General features: G+C 33.8%; 1 protein-coding gene across 2 annotated transcripts; it reads left to right on the top strand.

Moving 5' to 3' along the window:
- The first annotated feature begins 7,642 nt into the window (after positions 1 to 7,642).
- Positions 7,643 to 21,877, top strand: LOC124367895 (lys-63-specific deubiquitinase BRCC36-like). Of its 2 annotated transcripts, none has more exons than XM_046825089.1 (6): positions 7,643 to 7,901; positions 8,124 to 8,340; positions 9,654 to 9,742; positions 14,154 to 14,291; positions 20,140 to 20,245; positions 21,310 to 21,877. In XM_046825089.1, the coding sequence occupies exons 1-6, from the start codon at positions 7,797 to 7,799 to the stop codon at positions 21,483 to 21,485; spliced, it is 831 nt and encodes a 276-aa protein (XP_046681045.1). In that variant the 5' UTR covers positions 7,643 to 7,796; the 3' UTR covers positions 21,486 to 21,877. The 2 variants fall into 2 exon arrangements, with proteins under 2 accessions (XP_046681045.1, XP_046681046.1); XM_046825090.1 differs by having other exon boundaries at positions 7,647 to 7,750.
- Positions 21,878 to 23,525: the final 1,648 nt, after the last annotated feature.

Raw genomic sequence — 23,525 nt, 5'->3', positions numbered from 1 at the left:
GAAACCCCAGACTAAGGTACCGTGAAGGTTTGACAGCACCAGTACAACCAACTTAGCCAAACTACCCAAACCGTTAAGGTCTATTTTGATGTTTTTGCAGTGCATTAAGTTTCTACCTGAACTCTCCTCAGTTTCATTCAAATTGAATGGTTTTTGTTTTGTAGCAATTGCAAATTTAAAAGAGCACTACATATAAAACAGATTTTTTTTATAACTTGATCACTTTAGACCAAAACATCAGCAACAACAGTATCCCTTGTCCCCAGGAGGGTTCTCTTCGGGCTGGTTTATACCCTCCAGTTGAACCCATACTGATCACAGCAAAAACCGATGTGTCACTTTAATCTGTGCAACCTTATGGATGTCCAGGAGCGACACATCACTAACTGCAAATGACGAGATTCTGGGTTTGATAGGTCTAGTCTACTGCGGGAGATGACTGTTGGAGTTGGGAGGGTTCCCTAAAAGTCAAAGGTTCTTGCTAGCCTAAACGTAAGGAGGGCGTGCCACCCCCTGCCGGCTTTGACTGGAAAGGCTGGTTCAGAGCTGACTTCCCCTTCTTCCAAGGAGACGGAATTTCTTCAAAGAAATTCCTAAACCGTCTAAACACACTGAAAGCTATACATAATGTTTTCTGGACGGTGATCAATTGAGCAATGGTGGTTTTCATCTAAACCTTGGTTAACCAGATTATGGTGGCCATATGGTTAAATAGCTTTTTTATTATGACATTAATTATTGTTTGTTATTGACAAGATAATACCATTTTATGATTAATTCATTTTAAAAAATTATAATTTTTTTAATAAGTGCTTATTTGTTTATTAAATCAATAAACACTAAATAAAATAGAAATAAATGTTTTTTTTAGATTTATTTAGAAAAACAAAATAATTTTATTTTTTTATTTTATTTATTATCTTATCAATATTACTGGAGTTAGCCTTGTCAAGCCAACAGGACTTGATACCAAGGCTATAAGTACATACTTTAAAATACATAATTCAATTTTTCTTTATTAAAGAATGAAAGCAACTTAAACTAAATTAAAGCAATACATATGTTGTTATATTTAGTATAAAATACTTACGAACAATTGATTGTAACAAATAATTGTCTTAAGTACATTCAACCTACCAAATCAGTAGTGGCAACAAAATCATCGCTTGGACTTTTTTGCAAGTATATGAAGTAAAAGAGGAATTGTTACCTGTGGGTTTCTCTTACATTCTGTTGCAACAGTGAAATCATTATCTGGGGTTCATAAGGACACGTTGTAATGAACAATTTATTTTTTTACATATTTTGGCTCAGCAAGCGTTTGGTTTTACAATTTAAACTTTATTAAGGACTTAATTTTAACAGTTTTATTTTAAAGTACAGTTTTCCACGCATGCAAAGAGAGTGTATACTTTTCTAACAGCGGCTTCTAATACTACAAAAATTTAAGAAACGCAAAGTTAATTTCTTTTTTGAACATGATAACAGATTAAGTTTTAATTTGCCATCACAACTCTATTGATTATTTGCCTGTTGAGCGAGTGTTAGTGTCACTTACATTCCAAGCTGTTGTACAGCCCTTTTGTCTGTTTAGCCGCTGTTTCCGCACAAGTCGTGACCGGACACCTCGCCGTGCAATATTAGTTGTAAATAAATTGTCTTTGTAAAATTTCCTGACTCATTGCAAAAATCTGCTTTCTCATGAATACCATTGAAATCGGACACGATTTCTGTGGAAACGGCGGCGGTTAACAGGTGATGTATCTACATTCCCAGGTCTGTGTGTCAGTGTTCAGGTGTGTATATGGTGCATTGTACGATGTTGTTGTTGTGTTGCCATGATGTCCTTTTCTCGGTTTAAAATATTCATTTACTACTATGTTTCATGCAATTCTCTATTTGTGATGAAATTGCTGCAATACGAATGCAGGTTCTTAGTCTACTGTTAGTCACCATTAGTAGATAAATATTGTTAGATCTCAAAGCAACTGGTAGGTTTACAATCACGAGATTTACTTTCGGTGAACTTATCACAAATATCCATTACATTTTTTTTAATGTTAACATGAAATTGTCAAAATTAACAATGGTAAAATACTGATATCAATCCTTCAGTTTTTCTACTAAATACATACGAAGAATAATTGATATTGAAATTGTTTTCCTTCACTTTTAATTTGAAGCCCATCATAAGACAAATAATTATATACTGTACCTTATTTTTTAACGTTTATTCTTCTAAGATACTTTCCGGTATTCTCTCTTAAATTTGCTGTTATGTGCTTATTGTGTTATGAGATTTATTTGTGCATCATGGCATTCACTGGTATCGCAGAGAAAACAGGGAACTGCAGTTTATGCATCTGTATTCTAAATATGTGTCATCGATTTTCACTATCTCTTGTTTAACCAGTGTTTTTAATTTAAACTGGAATTTGTGACTGCATTTTTGTCATCTCTGTGCAATGTTAAAGCCTCGGGAAGAATGGTACTGTAAGTTAGACATATTTATTTATATGTAAATATTTAAGTATTGTTGATGATTAAATAATGAACATATTTTTTGGTTTTTTTATTACCTGTTGGACATATTTATCAATACAGTAGAACTATGAGGATGGTGTTAAAGTAAGTACCGTTTCATTGGAAACAAGTTGAACAGATTTTATATAGTTAAATTCTATTTATATTTATATACCGGGTGTCCCGCAAAGAGGTTTAAACGTTTGATTTTATATTACTTACCCATTTATGCACCGAATGTTTTCAAACTCTACAAAATTCAATAAATAGGCTTAAAAAATATTCTGTGAAAATTTCAGCTCCCATTGTTGAAATAAAATGGTGGAATTTTGAAAAACTATACTTTAAAAACAATATTTTTGGTTTTGTAAAATTGTTTATAGTCATATTCTACAGAAATAAAGCATTTCAATCAGAAAATTAGAACAGCCTATTAAAAAACCTTCAATTACAGTCCACAATTTTTCAAATTGTAAGCCATCCACAGCGACACACTGGTAACAGCGCAAGCAAATTAGTCGTAAGCTCTTACAAAGAAATTCTGCTGTATCTGGAAAAGTTCCTCTTCAGTGATTGTTTTAATTCCTCATCATTATTGAAGCTACGACTATAAACTTGTTCCTTTAAATAACCCCATAGAAAGAAATCGCACAGAGTTAAATGGGGGGTGGCCAATCTAAAAATCACTTTCAGGACCAATCCAATGGCCATGAAGGTTGTCATTTAGTAATCACTTGACAGGATTAATAATTACAATTATGCCTATTTACAGCACTATTGCAGTAGAAAGTGTCTAATTGCTTCTGTAATGTCGACAAAAGCAATAGCCCATGCACAACACTTCACTATTTGTTCAACATTAAAAGCCATTTCTCGAACTTCAATATCAGTAAAACTGTAATGGAGGTGGTTAGGTCATGTTTTTGTAGCACAAACAATATTCTTCAAACACCTGTTTTCAACAATGAGCGTTCAAACAGCTGTTCTTTAAAACTGCAACGTAGTAATCAAATCAGATAATTCTAGAAATGAATTTTTATAGAAAGCAAAATGGTAAAATTTTCAATATGTCACCATTTTGTTTCTACAATTGTTATGGAGCTTTAATTTTGACAGAATATTTTTAAACCCTACTTTATTAATTGTGTAGAGTTCGAAAATGTTCTGTGAATAAATGGGCAAGTAATATAAAATCAAATGTTTAAACCTCTTTTGGAACACTGAATTTTTATGTAGTTGCCACTATTGTAGAAGCATTTATCATATCAATCAAGAGACTTTAAAAAACATTCTTCATAAAAATCTACCACCACTAGTTAACCTTCCCTGTACAGACTGTATCAGGCCAGTCCACTTTTTGGGCAGGCTTTGACTTTTGCCTATTTTAAGTAATTTTTTATTTTAAATGACTAGTTACGCATAGTGCCGATGGCCGAGCGGCCTAAGTCGTTGAACTTTGGGTCCGAGTTAGAGATAACGCAGGTTCAAATCCTCTCTGTGACCAACGCACTTTTTATCAGTACCATTGACCTTGTACTGTATCGACTCTCCCCCTTATTCTGTTTGATAAGATCCTCGCACAGGCCAGTGACCCATGAGGGCGGACAGAATAAGGCTTAAAAGGGGATCGGCCTCTTCTTTAAAAATAGTTTTAGGACTTGTAAATCAAGCTTGAATAAAAAAGTATTTATTTTAACTAAATAATTAATTCTAAATTTCAAATAGAAACACACTTAGATAAAATATTGACTGACAAGCTGGTCAGAGAAAAGTACGATTAACGACTGGAAGAACTTGGTCTGTGTGGGCACAAAGAAGGCCAAATAATCAAAACATCGTTAACCTTACTGTACTTTGTGTTGTCCGACTAAAAAAAAACGTGTTAAGTTTAATATGAGTTAAATGGTTAAAAACCATTGTGTATACAGAAGCGCAGTGATGATGAATAACAGAAAAGCCAACTAACCATTATGAACCTTCCTCAGGAGAGTTTCTGGCTGGTTTATAGCTTCCAGTTGAATGTACACTGGTACAGCAAAAATCAATGTGTCACTTAATCTGGACAACCCTATGGATGTTTAGAAGTAGCACTTCACTAACCTTAAATGTCGAGATTGGGGTGCAGGGCTAGATCAGTAGGTCTAGTACACTGCAAAGGATGTCATTTGGAGTTAGTGGGTAGGGCTCCCTAAGTGTTAAAAGAAGTTGCTAGCCAGATATAAGGGCGCAACTCTTGCCCTCTTTGATTGGGGAGGCTGATAAAGAGCTGACTTTCCCTTCTTCCAAGAAGACGACCGATATTAATGCCCAAAATCTTTCCTCATGGGCCTCGACAGGAGTCCGATCTTACCCATCCTGTCGCTCACAAAAGTCCTTTTAGGATTATGTGGAATGAGAGGTTTCTCAGCTACTTGCCCTAAGGCATTATGGACCCATGTTGGCCACTAGATGGAAAGGGCAGTTTGTATAAAGTAGCCACTTTTGGTATCTTGGAAAAACAGAAAATGCATTTGAAACACTCACGTTTTCACAGTGCTTGGCCGCCTAAACCACCCATCACATTACTTGTTTAGGGATAAAGTGGTTGTGCCATATGTTCCCATGTGTTTGTATATATTAAATTACCACACACAAAAATCAAATCATCAAAGGTTTGGTTTGATTTGATAAATCTGTGGTACATGCACAGGTAATCTGATGATGCCAGCTGCTAAGAGTAGTGCCGCCGAATTAAATTCAACTTAGGACTATGGTTATAGCTACAGTCACTTTTACATGTCTTTTAGGTAATTAATAAAGCATATTTTATTTCTGACCAAGTTCCATAGTAAAAGAGATGCTACTCTTGGCTTTCTTAATAGAAAACGATAAGAAGGAAAGACGTATGCACAATATGATAATAACTAGTAATACTAATACTACACATTATTTAATAAGTTATGTTTGATTATAACATTGTTTTACAAATATTTTAGAATACCATAATCTCGCAAACACCGTGGTTCAGTTGACACCGTTATATGGTACAAAAGGTATAGGACAACTTTCAAGGATTGGAATATATCCTCTTCGTCAGGTGGAGGAGGTATTAATACATACAAAAATAAAGAAGGGGAAGAAAAGTGTTAAAAAAAAACCCAAAAGCTGCATGGAGTCCAGTCCAGGCGTTGTCACTGCACAGGATGCAAGTCCCGAGCACAAATCACAAGTACGAGAATCACCAACACAGACTACTGTGGGATGCTAACAAAAATGTTAATGCCGGCTCTTTCATCAGCACAGTGTAGTGACGTCTGAAACAATGGGACGGTCAGGAGAGGGAAGGGGTAAAAGCAAGCCGCTTCTGGCCCTAGGACTTGGTGGCATGGTGTGTACGAATTTTATTGGTTGAGGTTTGTTTAATTCTTATAATCTTTTTAGGTTTCCTAGTTAGTTCTTATTTTTAATATAAAAGTAGTCTAACCTCAACCGAAGGTTCACTTAGCGGTTGGTCTGCCAATGTATTCAGCCTCAATAACTTTGCGTTTTAAAAGATTCTCCTTGCGGTATATTATGTTGGCTCTATCCTATTTCATGTGATGATTTTCAGACCAGCAATGTTGAGCAATTTTAGACTTTACCACTAGTCATTTTTTCGTATTGTCTTGATGAGCTTTAATTCTCACATTTAGTGGTCATTGTGTCTCGCCTATATATTCCAAATAAAAAGAACATGTTATACTGCATGTAAACAGTGTTTTGTCTTGTGTGTCATTTTTTGGTTTGGTTTTACGAGACCTTGTCTAAGAGTGTTTTGTATTATAATTACGTTTATTATATTTCCTGCATATTATTTTCATTTTCTTCCATAATCCCGGCACATAAATGATCGACATGTACGTATTTTTTTTCTTTTTGTTTTAATTCTCTGACTTGTGTGTGTGTGTGTGTGTGTGTGTGTCTTTTCTCACGATAAACTGTTTTCTTAAGGATGTTCCTATCTTTCACTACACACATGACACATCCAGAAAGGGGAGTTTGTTTTGGACTTCTACCTCCATGGTAAGACGAATGGAAGGAGAAATGCGGTTAATGTGGAACAAAACCTCGTTAAGTTCAGTGTCTCAATGAGGGAAGACGACGAAAGTGCCATACACGTATCTTCACCAGATCCTCAGATTGAACTGAGTTGAAGCCAAGAGCATTTTGCTCAAATTCTTCTATAATGATATTGGCAAAAATGGCAAATTCATTAATACTGCGTTCCATAATTCAGTGAAGGAAACCGCCGAAATAAATAAAAGTTGGTGGATGTTGAAAGAGTTCTGACATGGTAGCATATATTATGTAAGTATGTGCTTGAATAGAGGTGTTCCTTTGGGTGCTGTTCATTGGACTGTAGCCTTCTTAAAGAATTTTCAAGTTAGAGCAAATTTTGGAAACTTGAAACAATTTCAGTCCTAGAAGGATGCTCTCAAAAAGGGATTCCGTTTCCATCTACGGGTCCTGATTTTTTATAATCTCTTCAGCAAAGAGATATGACGATACAATGCTTTCTGGCGGTTAGTTCTTATGATCAGTAACATATATTTAGTACTTTGAAAAATAATGACCAAATTACTTTAGATTTTATAAGTAACTGGTGTCGAAGTAAGTCTGAGGATCGACCCACCTGTAACTGTCCAAACCAAACCTTATAAACATTACTAGATAAATGGATTTAGGGTTAGAGATAGAAGGTGGAATAACACCTACTATCTAGTTACTATACTAGTTATGCTATATAGTTATTACGAGGCATTCCAAATATAATAGGAAATCTGCATATTGTAAGTATCAACAATTTCAGTGGCTTGTGAACAGATTCTAGGAAACAAATATATTTATCATTGGATTAGCAAGGAGGACATCACTAAAACAAATGATCACATTCGTAGATCTCATGTTGTAGAATTAACCTGTTACAAAGCATTACATTTGAACTGTATAATCGATAAGTTAATTTAAAATACTTTTATTAACACATTGAATATTATTGTTAATATACAAAGAAGTGCATATGTTATAGTGTTATAATGGGTAACTGTGTAGTTTAATATAAAAGACCGTGATTTGAGTCGGGAGATGAGTTTGGAATGCACATGTGGTGAAACTTGTTGCGCGGTGGAATGGAAGGTGGAATTGTGTATCATAAGTGTCAGAATACGTTAAGTGTAATAATTTGAATTGTAGGTTATCACATTTAGAGGTGTGTAGTGTATTTGTAATTCGTTGTTTTTATTTGTAATTCTAAGATGGCACTCGCAGAAGTTTATTTAACAAATGATGTATATATGGCTTGTCTTCAGTTAGCTTTATCTACTGAGAAAGAAGAGGTTATTTGTTTACTACTGGGAGAGGTTAGTTTGATACAACTGTCACTGATGTCTTGAATTACAAGTAATATTTTAATATGTATGTCTTTGCTTGTATAAGTTGAAATTAAAACTCTAGTTGAGGTACTGTAGCATATTACATTTTAAAATTCCTCACTTTTACAAAACAAATTTGGAATGAATCAAACCAACAGTTTCAAATAGCCTCTGTGTGAAAAGTGTATACAATTATTTTACATTTTCCAGACAAAAGAAGACAAAGGCAAGAAAACTGTGTACATTTACTCAATGAAAATTCCCCATCGATTGGACAAGAAGAAGGACAGAGTAGAGATATCAATAGATCAGTTGCTTGCTACAAGAGACTATGCAGAAAAGTTGTCTCAGCAACTGAAGAAGGAGGTCACGGTAATAGGCTGGTTCCACTCCCACCCTCATATAACTGTGTGGCCCTCTCACGTAGGTGAGGCTTTTAATAAGTTTTTTGATCATTCTACATTTCATTTCATTTCACACGTCATTCCACATCAGTTGAACTAGACCATTTCACCCACCAACTCAAATTTTTATGGATCTACATACTACAAAATATGAGTTTCACGTTATTAAACATTATTTCATGTTGCGTTAATTTTGATTAGTTATTAAACATACGTTTGTTTTACACACTATTTATTTGTTTGTTGAAAGTTTAGTTAAATTTGTTTGCATTATATTAAAATGTATTTTTATCCACATCGGTAATGAGATGTGCGCTATTAAACTATTGCAATCATCCTCCTATACAAAACAATATAAGGTTTCAAGGGGTGCAGATGACAAATAACAAAGTTATAGAACATCAAAGTGGAACTACTTTTGGTAATTTTGTATTATCCAGAGACCACTATTTTTTGAATTTTTTATTTTCATCCCATAAAACCTTATAATGCTTTGTTTAGGAGCACAATTGCAATAGCTTAACAGTGCGAATCTCATTACCGGTGTGGTTAAAAATAAATTTGAAAATAATGCCAAGAGACTGAACCAAACTTTATACAAACGAATAAATAGTGTATAAAGCAAACACAAGTTTAATAAATAATCAAAACTAACCTAACCATAAATGTATAATGTCTTATGTAGGCCTACGTACTATCTATTTAAATACCTTGTGTTAACTTCTGATCACACAAAAATAGCTTTTCCTGATTTAAAAATCACACACGATTACATGATGAACACACTCTCATTCTGAAAAAACACGACCAATTAAAAAGGAGTAAATTCATTTTCTAACGTTTTAACTGCTAACGTAATCCCCAATCAAACATGTAAATAGGTTTCAAAATTAATTGATGTTATTAAAGTAACGCAAGGAAGTTATCTATTTATGAGACAGTGAAGACTACTCATGGGATGCTTCTTGATGTTGCACTTAGCTGTTCTGACCACCGAACACTCAGATAAGCTATCGTTAGCAGATAACGCTGAAAAATCATAGATAACAAGAAGCACAATACACAAATATAACTACAAACTGACATTCACATTTCAATTATTAAAAAACATAGTTTTTTGTGAGTTGCATCCATATAAATTTTTGTTCAGGAGGACAAGCAGAATACGTTAATTACATTGAGATTTAGATTGGCTACCCCGGCCGTTAACCTCACTGATACCGTTAGTTGTGTAAGTAGAGATACCTATGTAACACAGTGGTATTAAAAATTTGAATTTTTTTTTCTTACTCTATTTTAGTAGAGGGTCAACTAATTTAACACTCTTTGCTTGTAGATGTTAACACCCAAGCCAACTACCAGACCATGTCCGGAAGTTTTGTGGGCATCATCAGTTCTGTGTTTTCAGAGGACAAAACCACAAAGGTGAGTAACTTGTATTGTAAATTTTTCGTCTGTATTGAAACTATTACAAAATCGTTTTACTCCTGAGCAGTAATTTTAAAAGCTGTAGGAAAGGTGTATTGAGATGTAAGTATCAGGACTTGAATTACTTAAGGTGTAAATACTTATAGGTTTTAAGTTGGTCCTTCTCACATTTCATTCTTTTCTGCTACTTTTTTAAATATACAGTTGAGGTTTTTCATAGGGGAACAAAAATTGATTAGGAGAAATACTAGATGAGCAAGAGAGGCATCTGTAGAGTTTAAATAAGTGGCACATTGTGTTGACGTGGAGTTGCCAGTACTCTTAATAATAAAAATGAAAACAAAGATTCTTTCTTTGTATGTCAGCAACAAGTAAATTTTATTTATTATTTTAAGGGATCATTCCATGCTAAAACTTTGGAAAAATACTTAAAAATACATTTTTGTTGTTGTCATAGTTAATTCTAAAGCTCTTCCTGATTAATTTGTTGTAGCACGTGTAAGGCCTTTACATAAAAATCTTATTTATATGGAATAAAAACTAAACAAGTACCTTTTTAAAATATGAAATAAACAGGATGTTTCACTATATGTTGGCACTTCAAAATACGTCCTATCCCACTTAATTTAGTATCTGTCTCTACATGTGTTTTTATTTTTATAATTACATCTCAAAAACGGTTAATTTGAATAACTTAAAAATTTATCTCAAGGTGATCAAAGATACAATAATAAAAAATTTAATTTATTAATATAAATTTCCATTTCAAAATGGTGGCATTTAAGTTTTCAAAATTAAATATCGCAAAATATGTTATTTCTACAGCAATTTCCCGATAATAATGTTTTGTTATAAATTAAATGATTACTTTTCAACCTATCCTATTTGTTTAAACCCTTTGGTGTGATTTGATGTTATATGAATCCGCCGACTTACAACCTGATTAGATGGTGTGATGACTATATAACGCACGGCATCAGCCCATCATGTGGTTCCATATTGTGAATTCTTGAACTATTCCGACTAAGTATCTGTAAGAGAACGTTTTAGACAAAAGAAGGGACACATGTTCTTATTATTTTCATTCTGGTTGTTTTATTTTGATCAGTATCGTCAATATCCAACAACAAGCTTATGTCAGCTGACTGCAGTGTTATGGTGGTGTGAGTAAACAAAGTGATGGTATTTTCCTACTAGGACATATTTGTGGATTACATAACATTAGTAAAATTTATTTTTCTTTAGAAAAGTGTTTGATATTGTTTTAAGATTTCCCAAAGCTATGGTAAGCTGTAAAAATAACAGCTCAGGATAGCTAAATCAACAGAGGGATGTGTGATGTTTCTTTGTTGTCTGTTATTAATAAATAAACTTAATCATACAAGAGTAATTAAATAACATTATTATATTATATTTATTGTAAGTTCTATTATTAGTATTTGAGTAAAAAATCTAAAAATATTTCAAAATTAGCTGATATAATATAGAGGCTTGACTAAACCTTTGTGTATTTTTATACTAGCTTTGTTTATGAAAGTCCTGTCATAGAGGTCACCACACGCTCTAGGATAACCAGTAGTGTTTAATTGAATGAAAAATAAAAAGATTGTGGTGTAAAAACTCCTTAGGTATGATATACGGTAATACTCACTCCTCAGTGCTTATCATTCAGATACATAACCAGCCACGACAAACAAGAAGTATACAGGGTGTAACAAAAAGATTGGACTGGCTATGTATTTTCGAATTCTGTGTGTGATTCCAAGCTAAAAATTAAGAATTACTTTTTTCCAATTTCCACTGCATTTAGCCGCTAGCCGCCATTTTGTATTTTTTATTAATAAATTATTATCCCTAAAGCAAGTAAAGCTAAAGAAACCAGGATTGAATAGGTAAGAGGAAAATAAGAAAAAAATAATTGTGTTATTTTCTTTAATATATTAACAAAATGGCATCTGTTGAAAATTTTTAAAGTCAAATAACAAAAAACCAGTATAGTTATAAAAAATGTACTAGACACCGACTATTTTGAGAATTTTATTGCAATTCCAGTGGTACTTGTTTCAACGGAATCCGTCAAGGCATAAGCGAGCACAGCCTTTAAAGATACGCTTGCACAAACCAGAAACACCAAACATGTCATTGTTGAGAGTTATCAGTTGTTTGTTGCTCTTGGCTTCTACAAGAGTATCTTTAAAGTGATCACTTATGCATTGACGGATTTTGTTGAAATAAGTACTGTTGGAATTGTAATAACATTGTCCAAATAGTTGGTACCGTGGACATTTTTATAACTGATGTAATACAGCTGATGTCTATCACAAGACAAAATGTTTACTGCTTCTGGCTTGTGCAAGCATACCTTTAAAGTGGTTGTGCTCGCTTATGCCTTGAAGGATTCTGTTGAAACAAGTACCACTGGAATTGCAATAAAATTCTCAAAATAGTTGGTGTCTAGTACATTTTTTATAACTATACTGGTTTTTTTTGTTATCTGACTTTAATAATTTTCAACAGACACCATTTTGTTAATACTAAAGAAAATAACACAATTTTTTCCCCTCTTACCTATTCAAGTTTATGTGTCAAATCTGGTTTCTTTAGCTACTAGTTTTAGAGATAATAATTTGTTAATAAAAAATACAAAATGGCGGCTAGCGGCTAAACAAAGTAGAAACTGGAAAAAACTTATTTTTCATTTTTAGCTCAGAATCAATCACACATAAAATCTGAAAATGCATAGTCAGCCCAACCTTTTTGTTACACCCTGTATAATACAGTAAAATTTAAAGGTGCAATTTGCAGTGTCTCTATAGGTACATACATGTAGTATATCTGGTGCATTGAATGAACATTGTGGTGCAACGAACCGAATAGTCTGTGAGGCGTTAAATTACAATGCTTTTGTTTTAATTTCTGTGACTTTCGATCAATCAAGACTTGAAAAGTCAGCCAGTTTTTATGACTAGAATGAGAGTAAGACTGTTATTAGGAGGCAACGAGAGATGAAGCAGTCTACATCCAACTCCTGGGTAGCTCTAACATTGGAGATGAACAATATTTGGCTTCATCACCAACAGTATATGTAATGTTGTGGAGTAGTTTTCCTTAGTTGCGCTAATATCTACAGCGATCCTCTTAACAACCTACTACGTTCTAATTTTCCCTTATCTTTCCTATGCGGTGACAATCTGGGGATCGGAAAGTTGTCGCACAAAACGGCTTTTTGTCTTGCAGAAGAAGGCAGTGAGAATAGTAGCTGGCATCCGTCGAATGGAGACTTGCAAGCCTGTTTTTAAGGAACTTAAATTGCTTACCTTCCCAAGCATTTATGTTTTTCAGACCTTGATTTTCTTACAGCAGAACCATGGTGTTTTCCGGTCCCTTGTTCCTCAGTCGGGATACAGTCTTTGACAAAAACATAAACTGAATATTCCTTACCATTCCACTACTTTTTTTAAACATCACACCTTTTACAATGCCACGTCCCTTTTTAACGCTCTTCCTGATGCTCTTAGAGCTGAAAAGGATTTATTTTGTTTTAAAAGAATGCTTAAAGCTTATCTTATTGAACACTGTTTCTATTCTGTAGATGACTACATTAATAGCAATACGTAATTTATTTAGTCCTTCCTATGTATTTTGTTCCTATGTAAATTGTTCTCTACATATGATTGTACTAAGTTGACGCAAACCAATGCATTGTAATATGTTATATGGAATAAAGGATGTTTTGATTTGATTTGATTTGATTGAAGCATAAGTTCGGCCACATTAGTCTGTTTACAAAGCGAAACACAGTGGTAAATAAATTAAATTTCCTATTTAAAATTGTTGTAATTTTGTAACTAGTCGTTGTAAATATAGATCTGTCTCAGAAATCCAGTGTTGTGACACCAACGTCATCTTCTTGTCTTGTGCGCTGTCATTTGGTGCCAGGCCCAATTGTCTGAAAATTCTGGATTTTCGGTGAATTTTTACACTTACATCTAGGCTACTTATGGGGTTGTGATTAGGATTCTCTGAGTTTGAATTTCAGTAAAGTCCTTAGACTTACAGGGGTTGTCCATTAATCCATTGCAGAGATCTGAGAGAGTTAAAATTGATCTGTATGGGAATAGCAATACTTGTCCCAGAGTCAAAATCCTTTTAATTTCTTGATTTACTCCGTTTTCTTATCGTATTTGTTCATATTGCAAGCAGTGTAATGAAAAAAGGTGTAATAAAAAAAGCAAAACTGACATATGTAATCAGAAGAGAGGTCCTAATCACCAAAAATAAAAGTTTTTCACAGATGTTTGTATCAATAAAAATTTCATAAGTGAAGGGTGAACTTGTATTGCACACTTAAACAACAAATGTAATATGTAGTAGTGTAATAAAAATAACCATATATGTTTGTTTGCAGGAATGTGAGGTAAACCTAACTTGTTTCCAATCTGAGAGCATCACCGATGATAGCGGCTCGATGCGGTATGTGCGCAAACCAATCCCATTTTTCGTTATTGCCAACCCAGTTCCAGTTACTACGATCAGCTGTTTAAAGGTGTGTAGTTAATATTTTTAGTAGATATTTTAAGGTAGACTATTATAATTATTATAAATATGGGTTGCTAGGGACTGTTACTCACCCATCACTGAAACCAATATTGGTCGATTGTTTTTGACTCTCAAGGAAGAAGATACTTTTAGGGTTCACGTTTGCTATTTCTTTAGGTAGCATAGTAACCTTGAGGCTTAAGTGCATGGCAATAGGCCGCCCCATAGAAGAAGAAGAAGAAGAACCTTACCAAGGTGGCTGAACATTTTAGTCTGTAAGTTTTATTTTGTGAGCTACGATTGTATTTTTGTGGCTAGCAGCAAGATCATTCTACAACTTAGGACAAAGTGTGAAAAGCTCTTCCTCCAGACTCTAAGTCTGACTTTGTGAAAATTTAGCAGATAGTTATTGCGGATGCTACATGCGAGACCTCCTCCCGAAGCAACAATCCCTTACTCAGGTACTGTGGTTCCTTTTGTGATAGGATCTTGTGGACCGTGCAGGACGTAAGCAGCCTGCAAATAGATTCCATTTGCAACAACTTGATAGCCACTCGACATAGATATGTAATTGAATCACTTCAGTTGAAAAATTAAACATAGCAGAGTTTTGAAGTTTCTGAATATGGTCCATATCACCTTGCGAGATGCTATTACCTTAAGCAGGGTATCTATATTAAAGAACCAAAAAGACAATCGACTGCATGAGCTGAAGCTTAACAAATTCCGGTGACAGATTTCTGAATCTGTATAGGCCTCTCAGTCTGCCAAGAGCAAACTGAATAGCATGAGTGACATGATCAGAGAATGTAAGGTCACTATTAAGCAAGATGTGAGCGCTTTGACTTGAACACATACTGTCAAGAGACATCTTCACTCCCTTAATTTATACGTCAGTTTCGTTCACACCTTTTTTACATAAACGTGCAGGACCAACTTGAAATAGAACTTAAAGGTTTAAGAAGTCAGATTAAAAATCAAACAGAGGAAGCCCAATCCACTGTATCAAGAAAAAACCCTAAAAATAAAGTTAGAAGGAATAAAGAAAACTGTTTTAGCACTTCCCTATAGCAACCTTGTACAGTTCCCAAAAAAAGACGACCTAGTACGGACTCCTGCAGGACGGCCAAGCTGAGTTCCATCCACAAGACGTCAGGTGAAACTTCAGCAACAAGACAGGAGGTGAAACTTCTGCAACGAGAAAGAAGGTTAAGCTTCTGCAACAAGACATAAGGTGAAACTTCTGCAACAAGACAGGAGGTGAAACTTCTGCAACAAGACAGGAGGTGAAACTTCTGCAACGAGACAGAAGGTTAAGCTTCTGCAACAAGACAGAAGGTGAAACTTCTGCACTCCCATACAATTTAGGAACATTTACTGAGAACACATGACACTTTGATAACTCTTCTATAAACAAGAAATGGCTAAATTTAAATAAAAGCAGTCCTCGTCAACAGTCAAATACTCGTACTTTTAAACAGGTCCCCAATTTCTGCCAAAACATTTGATGATGAATTTGAAATCTTAGATGAATTTTTTTAACAAGAATTTTGAAGAAGCCCATAGTCAAAGAAACTTTCTAAAGACATGTCCAGCCTTGCCCAATAAAAATAGTCATCCATCTACTCCTCCCTCAGACAATAAGCTCTCAGCAGTATAACAAAATGAACCTTTAATCAGTGATACTTTTGAGATTGGGAACAATTAAATTCAACAGAACCGTCCTTTGTAGTCTTACCTCTCCAAAAAAGAACAAAGTACAAAACAAAATTATACAAAAACACAGGTCCTAACCCAACTTACTATAATTCATTAACACATTCGGTGCGGCGCGTCGGGTATACCCGTCACGCGTGTCTACTGCCGCAGCCTGGCGGCGGGTTTACCCGGCGCTTGTCCCCTCCACAGTCACTGGCTCAGTCTGAGCTCGGCTCTTGAGTGAGGAGGTTGTTTTCACTGTCAGGCCCTCAGATATTACTCCTTTGTTCTTTGTGCGTGCCAGTCTAGGCTTCCATTCTGATATCAGTGTATTACCTATACTTTAATGTTTACATTGTTTTGTGCTGTGTTTAGTGATAAGTTTGTTTATTATTTTGAGTTCTTTGTTCATGAATATGGCGGAAAACTTCTGGTAAAAATTCAGAAGACAGTGAAAATGAACTTTCAAGCAGCGAAGACAGCGCGGAAGAATACGACACCGACTCAGTTGAAGAAGGTACGTTTGATCCAACATGGAGTCCTACTACATCTGGTCTTCGTAATATCCCTTTTACAGGGGAAAACAAACTTCTTTGGCCAAAACCAACACAGAATAGGCCAGTTGATTGGCTTTGGGTTTTGTTTGACATCATACTAATTGAAAATATAATACAATTTACCAACTTCTATGCCAGGGAACTATTTTTTGGCCCCAACTTGGAACCTCAGTCACGCATAAATGATTGGAAAGACCTGACAGTAAATAAATTTAAAACTTTTATTGGAATCTTGTTGCACATGGGTACTGTCAGACTGAACAGAATTAAAGATTACTGGAAGACTAATTATCTTTTTGATTTCAAGGTCTTCAGGAACTCAATGAGTCGAGACAGATTTCTTTTGATTTTGAGGTGTTTGCATTTCAATAATAATACTCTGGAAACCACTGACAAGCTGTCTAAAGTAAACCTGCTTATTGACTCATTTAATAATAAAATGTCCCAGGTTTACTCTCCTGGCAAAGATCTCTCTCTAGATGAAGGAATGATATTGGGGGGGGGGGGGGGGCAGGCTTAGCTTCAGGCAGTACATAAAAAACAAAAAGCATAAGTATGGGATAAAAATGTATGCTTTGACTGAACCTGATGGCCTTGTTACTAATTTTACAGTTTACAGTGGGAGTGAGGGAATCCTGTCAGGGAAAGGTCATACCTCCAAAGTAGCAAAATATTTGATGACTGGAAAATTGAACAAGGGGCATTCATTATATATGGATAATTATTATAACAGTCCTACACTTGCTTGGGAACTTCTGCAAAAAGATACTTATTGCACTGGAACTCTCAGAAAAGACAGAAAAAAGCACCACTAGACTTGAAAACTATTACACTCAAGAAGGGAGAAAAAGCAGAACGTTATACGGAGGGGGTTATGGTAGGCAAGTGGAAAGATAAAAGAGTTATCGATTATATATCAACAGAGTTTGAAAACGACATGGGTGAGGCAAGTAACAGGCGTGGACAAATGAAACAAAAACCCATTCCGATAATACACTACAATGCCAAAATGAAGGGTGTTGATCGCAATGACCAACTTTTATCTTGCTACCCGTGTGATCACAAGTCCCTGCGCTGGTATAAAAAGGTTTTTATTGGCCTTTATTGCTTTGCAAATCCTGAAGTGAAAATTCCCTTATACGACTTTAGGTTGAGTATCATTGAGCAACTTCTTCCACCAAAAGACGACATACCTAATGTCCCAGCAAAAAGACAGCGACTGACTGAACATGTCATTTCGAAAATTTCTCAAACTCCTGGTGGAAAATCCAGAGGAAGAAGGTGCAGAGTGTGCAGCAGAGAAGGGAAAAGAAAAGAAAGCATGTATTTCTGTTCGCAGTGTCCTGAAGAGCCAGCATTGTGTGTAGTGCGGTGCTTTGACAAGTATCACAAGGAATAAAATTTGGACCTTTTTATGGGGGTAGGTGGGGATGTAAATAGCTCTAAACAACATATGTGTGGTGTAAATAAACATTAACAATAAATATCCTACAGTGTTAACTTAAAAATGTTTGTTCTTCGTCTTATTTTTTGTGTTTAGCTTTTAAAAGTGTTAAAGAAATTAACTTCAATAAGAAAATCTGTGTACTTCATTTTGTTTAACTTAGAACTATTAAAATTATGTGTGTCTCATCTGTGGGCCTGGTGACGGGTTAGCCCGACGCCGAATGTGACGTCATTATCAGCACTATAGAATCTTCTCAGCTGACTTCTATCAACATTTCTAAGGTCCATGTATGTTAATATAAGAATTTTATGTAAAAAAATTTTAGGGCCGTACCACTGTTTTGCGATTTGGCATGCAGCACTCAACGTGTTAAAGTGATAAATATGTAATATAACTGATAAATTAATCAACTTTCTAGAAGAAAAAACAAAACATTTTGATTCTCACTGAATATGGCCTAAAAGAAAGAAATAGTGAAACACAAAGTTACACAATATGTCCTATTTCAGCAGGAAATATATTACAAAATATTTCACTATTTTTGTACATAATAGTTTATAAAATCGCTTAAAACCTGTAGTCATTAGTGAATGGAGCAAAGAACATTTCTATGAGACTACCATCATAAAACCATGGTAAAAGCTATTTTTGTGATAGGTGTCTGCAAACCATTATCAATCCATGTAGATGAGGCCTTTAATGTGCTGTTAGAATTGATAGAAAATACAAAAGCAGAAAACCACTCTATCATCATCATAGGAGAGAATCATCAAAATTGACTACTCAACACCAAACAGTAATACAAAAAAGCTTAACAACACGTTAGCGAGCCACAACATCCAAAGATTACTTCTTTCCCAAACTAGAATGACCCTGATTCCTCAACACCAGTGCCTATATCAGACTGTTTGAATTATAATGTGAAGAATTTGCCTACATTGAGCTTTAGACCATTTACTGACGTTTTCAAGGTCAGAATTAATATGGGTGATGGCCTCCCAAAACTGAGCTAGGATCATATGACAAGTGCAACTGGCAATTGTCATCGTAAGGAAGTCAGAAGTGTACAAATTGTATAGTACAGGAACAAAACAACATCCTTGAAGTACACCTCGCCTTCTATTTAGAGAGGCAGTTGTCTCATTCTCAACCTTCGTAACCTAGTTAGTCGTAACATAGTTTCTGTCTATCTTTTTCGTTTTCTATTCTTTTCCTTTTTTTATAGCTCTTAAAATAATGTTTCTTGCGCACTCTTTAAGCTCATCCCGTATATTGTCTTACATCTTATAGCCATAAAACTTCATATACTAGAATTTGTTGCATCTTTGTCATGTTGTTCCATTATCATAACTTATTAAATTATTACTTTTTACACTGCTTGAATTTAGTTAATATGCATCCAAACAGAGTATGTTACTATTAGTTATCTTTAATCATACAATTTTAATTTTGTTCTAAAATTTACATTGTGTATTAGTACTATTTGTGATTGCAAACTCGAGTGAAGATGGACTCGGTTCTCACACATAGGCTTTTGCCCATGTGGGTACCTTCTCGTGTACATTATTATCACTATATTTGTATTATATGTAAATGAGATAAATAAATGAAAATGAAATGAAATTTTCTCAGAGAAAAATACTTATTTTCTCTTTCATTTTATAAAACCAGAAACATAGGCTTTTATGTTATGATTTATTGTTCATTAGTGAATTTATAATTAAACATCGATAAAATAATAAATAGACTATAAAGATAATGTACAAGTGAAAGTAATTACATTTAAAATATATTTAAGATTTTAAATCAAACTAGTTATGTTGACATCATATACATAAGATGGCATTTAAAGTTACAGCATTAAAATGATTAATAATTACAGTTTTCTTTTTAAACAAGTCAATAAGTTAGTTGCAAAAGCAAGTTTGGAAGGTTCAGTGATGTTTGTGAAGGTACCTACCTATTCTGGAGGATTTTTTTGGGTTCTCCCTTGCCAATCCAAATTCTGAGATTTTCCCCTAAGAGCTTATACATTTATCTTCTCACCCTTCCCTACCCCACAAATTAGATAAAAGGATTCAGCTGAACACTGGTCAGTTAGATAAGTATGGAAATAGAACCACAAGTATAGACAAGTATTTTTTTCTTTCCAGACCATTTGTGATCTTCCCAATATTCTTCATCAAGAAGAAGAAGACAATTACAGAGAGTGTGCTGCAGAAAATTCTGATGTTTTGTGTTCTTTACACAATGAAATGTGTAAGTATATATTAATAGAGATCTAAAATTTTTAGATTACAATGCCTGACTTTTATACTTTGTAACTATTTCTATCAATTTCACATATGCTGAAAGCCTAATTGTCATTTGTTTAATATGCATAAGCTACTTTTCACGCTGTGAAACATTGTGTTTGAATGCGCACAGGTGACAACAAACAGTGTTTGAGTTGCTCTTTAATTGGATGTATGAATTATAATTTTGAGTTATATGTAAAAAACTATACAAAGTGTTAAAACCCCAAATGAACTCCCCCCCCTCTAGTGTGGTGAACTCTTCAGTCAGATTGACTGGCTGTACAATAGGCAGCAGATGGTTGGTTGACATTCCCATAATAAACGGTAAGTGGGCTTGAGAAAATTCCAATGCCAAAGAATTAAGTAATTAGGTAAATAACTTCTGTACTCTTTGTAAAGAGCCATTTTCTTATTACTTGTATATTTTTTTGGAAGACTCAATATTTATATAGCGTTTAACATGTGTATTTATGTGCAAGATAGATGAATCTATTTTTTACCACAATAAGCCATTTTGTGCTGTATTATACTTTTTTATTTTTTTTTCTAATGAGAGATTTGAAAGGGTACACAGGTTTTAGTAATATTTAAAATATAAATTTCATTATGAGAAAAGATCATGTGAAAAACCCAGTCTGTTAAAATTGTTCTTCACGGTAAAGATTACAAGGATCAATTGAAAAGTTATTAATTTGGTACCTGTTTCGTTATAACATGTTGTATGGCATATCTAATTACACATATAGTCATTCAAACTCGATTGTTTCAAAAACCATCTTTTTCTAAACTGTGTTATTTACAAGTTCAAATACTTTTATGTTTTAAAACCTAAGATTGAACATACAAACTGTATATGCCTTTGGTGAGAGAGGAATTGAATTAGGAACAAAATTGAAATTGATTTTTTGTAGTTTTTTCTAAGAATACAGTTATGCTACAAATTCAGAGATTCATAATAAAACATTCTATTGGAGAAAAATATGTGATTTTCTCTTATATTAATAATTGAATCATTTCCTGTTTTAGTGTTGACAAAATCCTTGCTCCACATTACCAACAAGATTTCAATTCCACTTTTGAAAACATTGGAATTGAGAGAGAGAATCTTGAAACAACAGCTGATTTACTTGAAGAAGTTCGATGGGAAACTTCGCTCAGCTTTTGGAGGTTGCCAAGAAGGGAGTCCCAACTCTAAACACTAACCTTAGTTTATTTTGTGTTTCATAAAAATTATATTTCTGTTTGAATGGAGATGATTGTTGTTATTGAATACTGATTCAAGATTTGTTTCCTAACTAACCACCGATATTCAATGGTAGTTCAGATTGCAGAAAATATTGAGCTGCAAGATTTATTTTTTATTATCTTGTGTTTGTCATACATTGTTAGTTTCTGAACAAAAGTGGGGTTTTTGATTGTATTTATACTTTTGTTTTTAATTGTAAATATCTTATCAGTCTGTAAAAAATTACTACAATATTTTCCTCACTGTAAACAATTGAATTTTATGTAAATATTAAATGCAGTATATAGTTTATTTATGTATATTAATTATCTTATATGATTTTTCAAAATAAAAAATTATACAGAAGTGTTTTAATTCTTTCTCTTGAAATCCATAATCCAAGACTATTTAAATTTATATAACACTCAGCATAGTTTATAAGTTAATAAAGTGGTTGTTATTTTGGGAATTAAGTCTTTGTAAATTAATAAATTTGTAGTTCATTCAAATAAGTTGCTGTTATCCCAATAGAAAAATATTGTAACATTTTCCTGTCCTCCAGAATATATTATGATAGTATAAAATTTATTGCTATACTTCGTACTGTATTGAATGATTATTTAAGTCTTGGGAATTATTTTCATATTATTAAGCCCTTAAATGTTTAATTAGCTCTCTCTCAGGCAATCCGCGATGGGGAACCTGATGCTAATGTTCGATCACCCCCGATCTCCAACTGCTTCATAATTGCTCTCTGCTTTGTGCTGCCACCATACGACTAAATTTGGAACTACTAGTGGAAATATCTGTTGACAGTAGTTTGGTTCTCGTTTATTGAATGTTTATATGCTTAGGGATGCTATCTTAGAGTAATATTTGAAATGTTCTATCTACATTGACATTAATTTAGTAATTTTTCACCACAATTTCTTCCAACTTCAGCTGCTATCTTACAGAACTATTGGATCAATATTTAACTCTTTTTAATGAGATGTTTGATATTACCCCTGGAAACGTCGACCGACTCATTTGCTTATTTTCGTATTTTACCGGTAAAAGCATTATTACTGATGAAAGACTTAAAAATTATACATCAATTGAAAGACTGTGTTTTTTAATGTTTAGTGGTCTTTGATTTTCTTTTATCCTGTCTGTAGTTACCATATGGTGTGGTTTTCCCTGATTTGATTTTGTTGTCTACCTTTGTGCAGTGGAGATTGTTTGTAAACAAACCATTTTGTTCTTTGTTTGAAAGTCTTTTTATCCAAATTCAGAGCAATGTTTTATCATGCACTCTTAATTATAATACTTCAGAATGGATTATCGTTGTAGAATAATGCCTATCTATATTGCCTATATCACTATATTCATGGCATTATAATGGAATAGGTTGTGACTGACTTTGTTGAGTCTGAATTACAAGTTGCTGTATCTAGTTTTATTTGTTGTTAATTTTGAAATAAAAAAAAAATACTTGTACATTGTTCTACATCAGCTAACTTCACAAAAAGGTAGAAAAGCCCATTTAATTTACAGATGGTGATTTTTATTATGCTTATTTTACTGTGTCTCTTATCAACTGAAAATTTTTTTAAATGAGCCACTTTGTGCTTTTCTCTGTAAACAAAATGATCATTTAGTTCCAATTATCCACTTGATGAGTTAATGAGAAGAATGCCTCTTCACCTAGATGACACTATATTTTAGTCAGGTATCTATGATGTCTTTACATACATACATTACATATAGATAGACTGATAATGTAAAGTAATGAAAGTAGAGAGAAGGGAAGGAAATGACAAAGAAGTGTTAGTTGAAGGAAAAAGACTTGAAAAGGTGAAGGAATTCTGTTATTTAGGAAGTATCATAACAGATAGGGGCACAATAAGAGAAGAGATAGGAAACAGAATATGGAAGAGTGGAAAGTTTTTCAATATGGCGAAGAAGATTGTGTGGAGTTGGAACATTGGGAAAGAATCAAAAGTATTGATGTATAAATCTTATTTCCAACCAATTT

This window comes from Homalodisca vitripennis, chromosome 8 (genome assembly GCF_021130785.1).
Source record: "Homalodisca vitripennis isolate AUS2020 chromosome 8, UT_GWSS_2.1, whole genome shotgun sequence".
Lineage (NCBI taxonomy): Eukaryota > Metazoa > Arthropoda > Insecta > Hemiptera > Cicadellidae > Homalodisca > Homalodisca vitripennis.
Note: the sequence above shows the minus strand (reverse complement) of the source record. Positions and strands in the feature narration are given on the sequence as shown.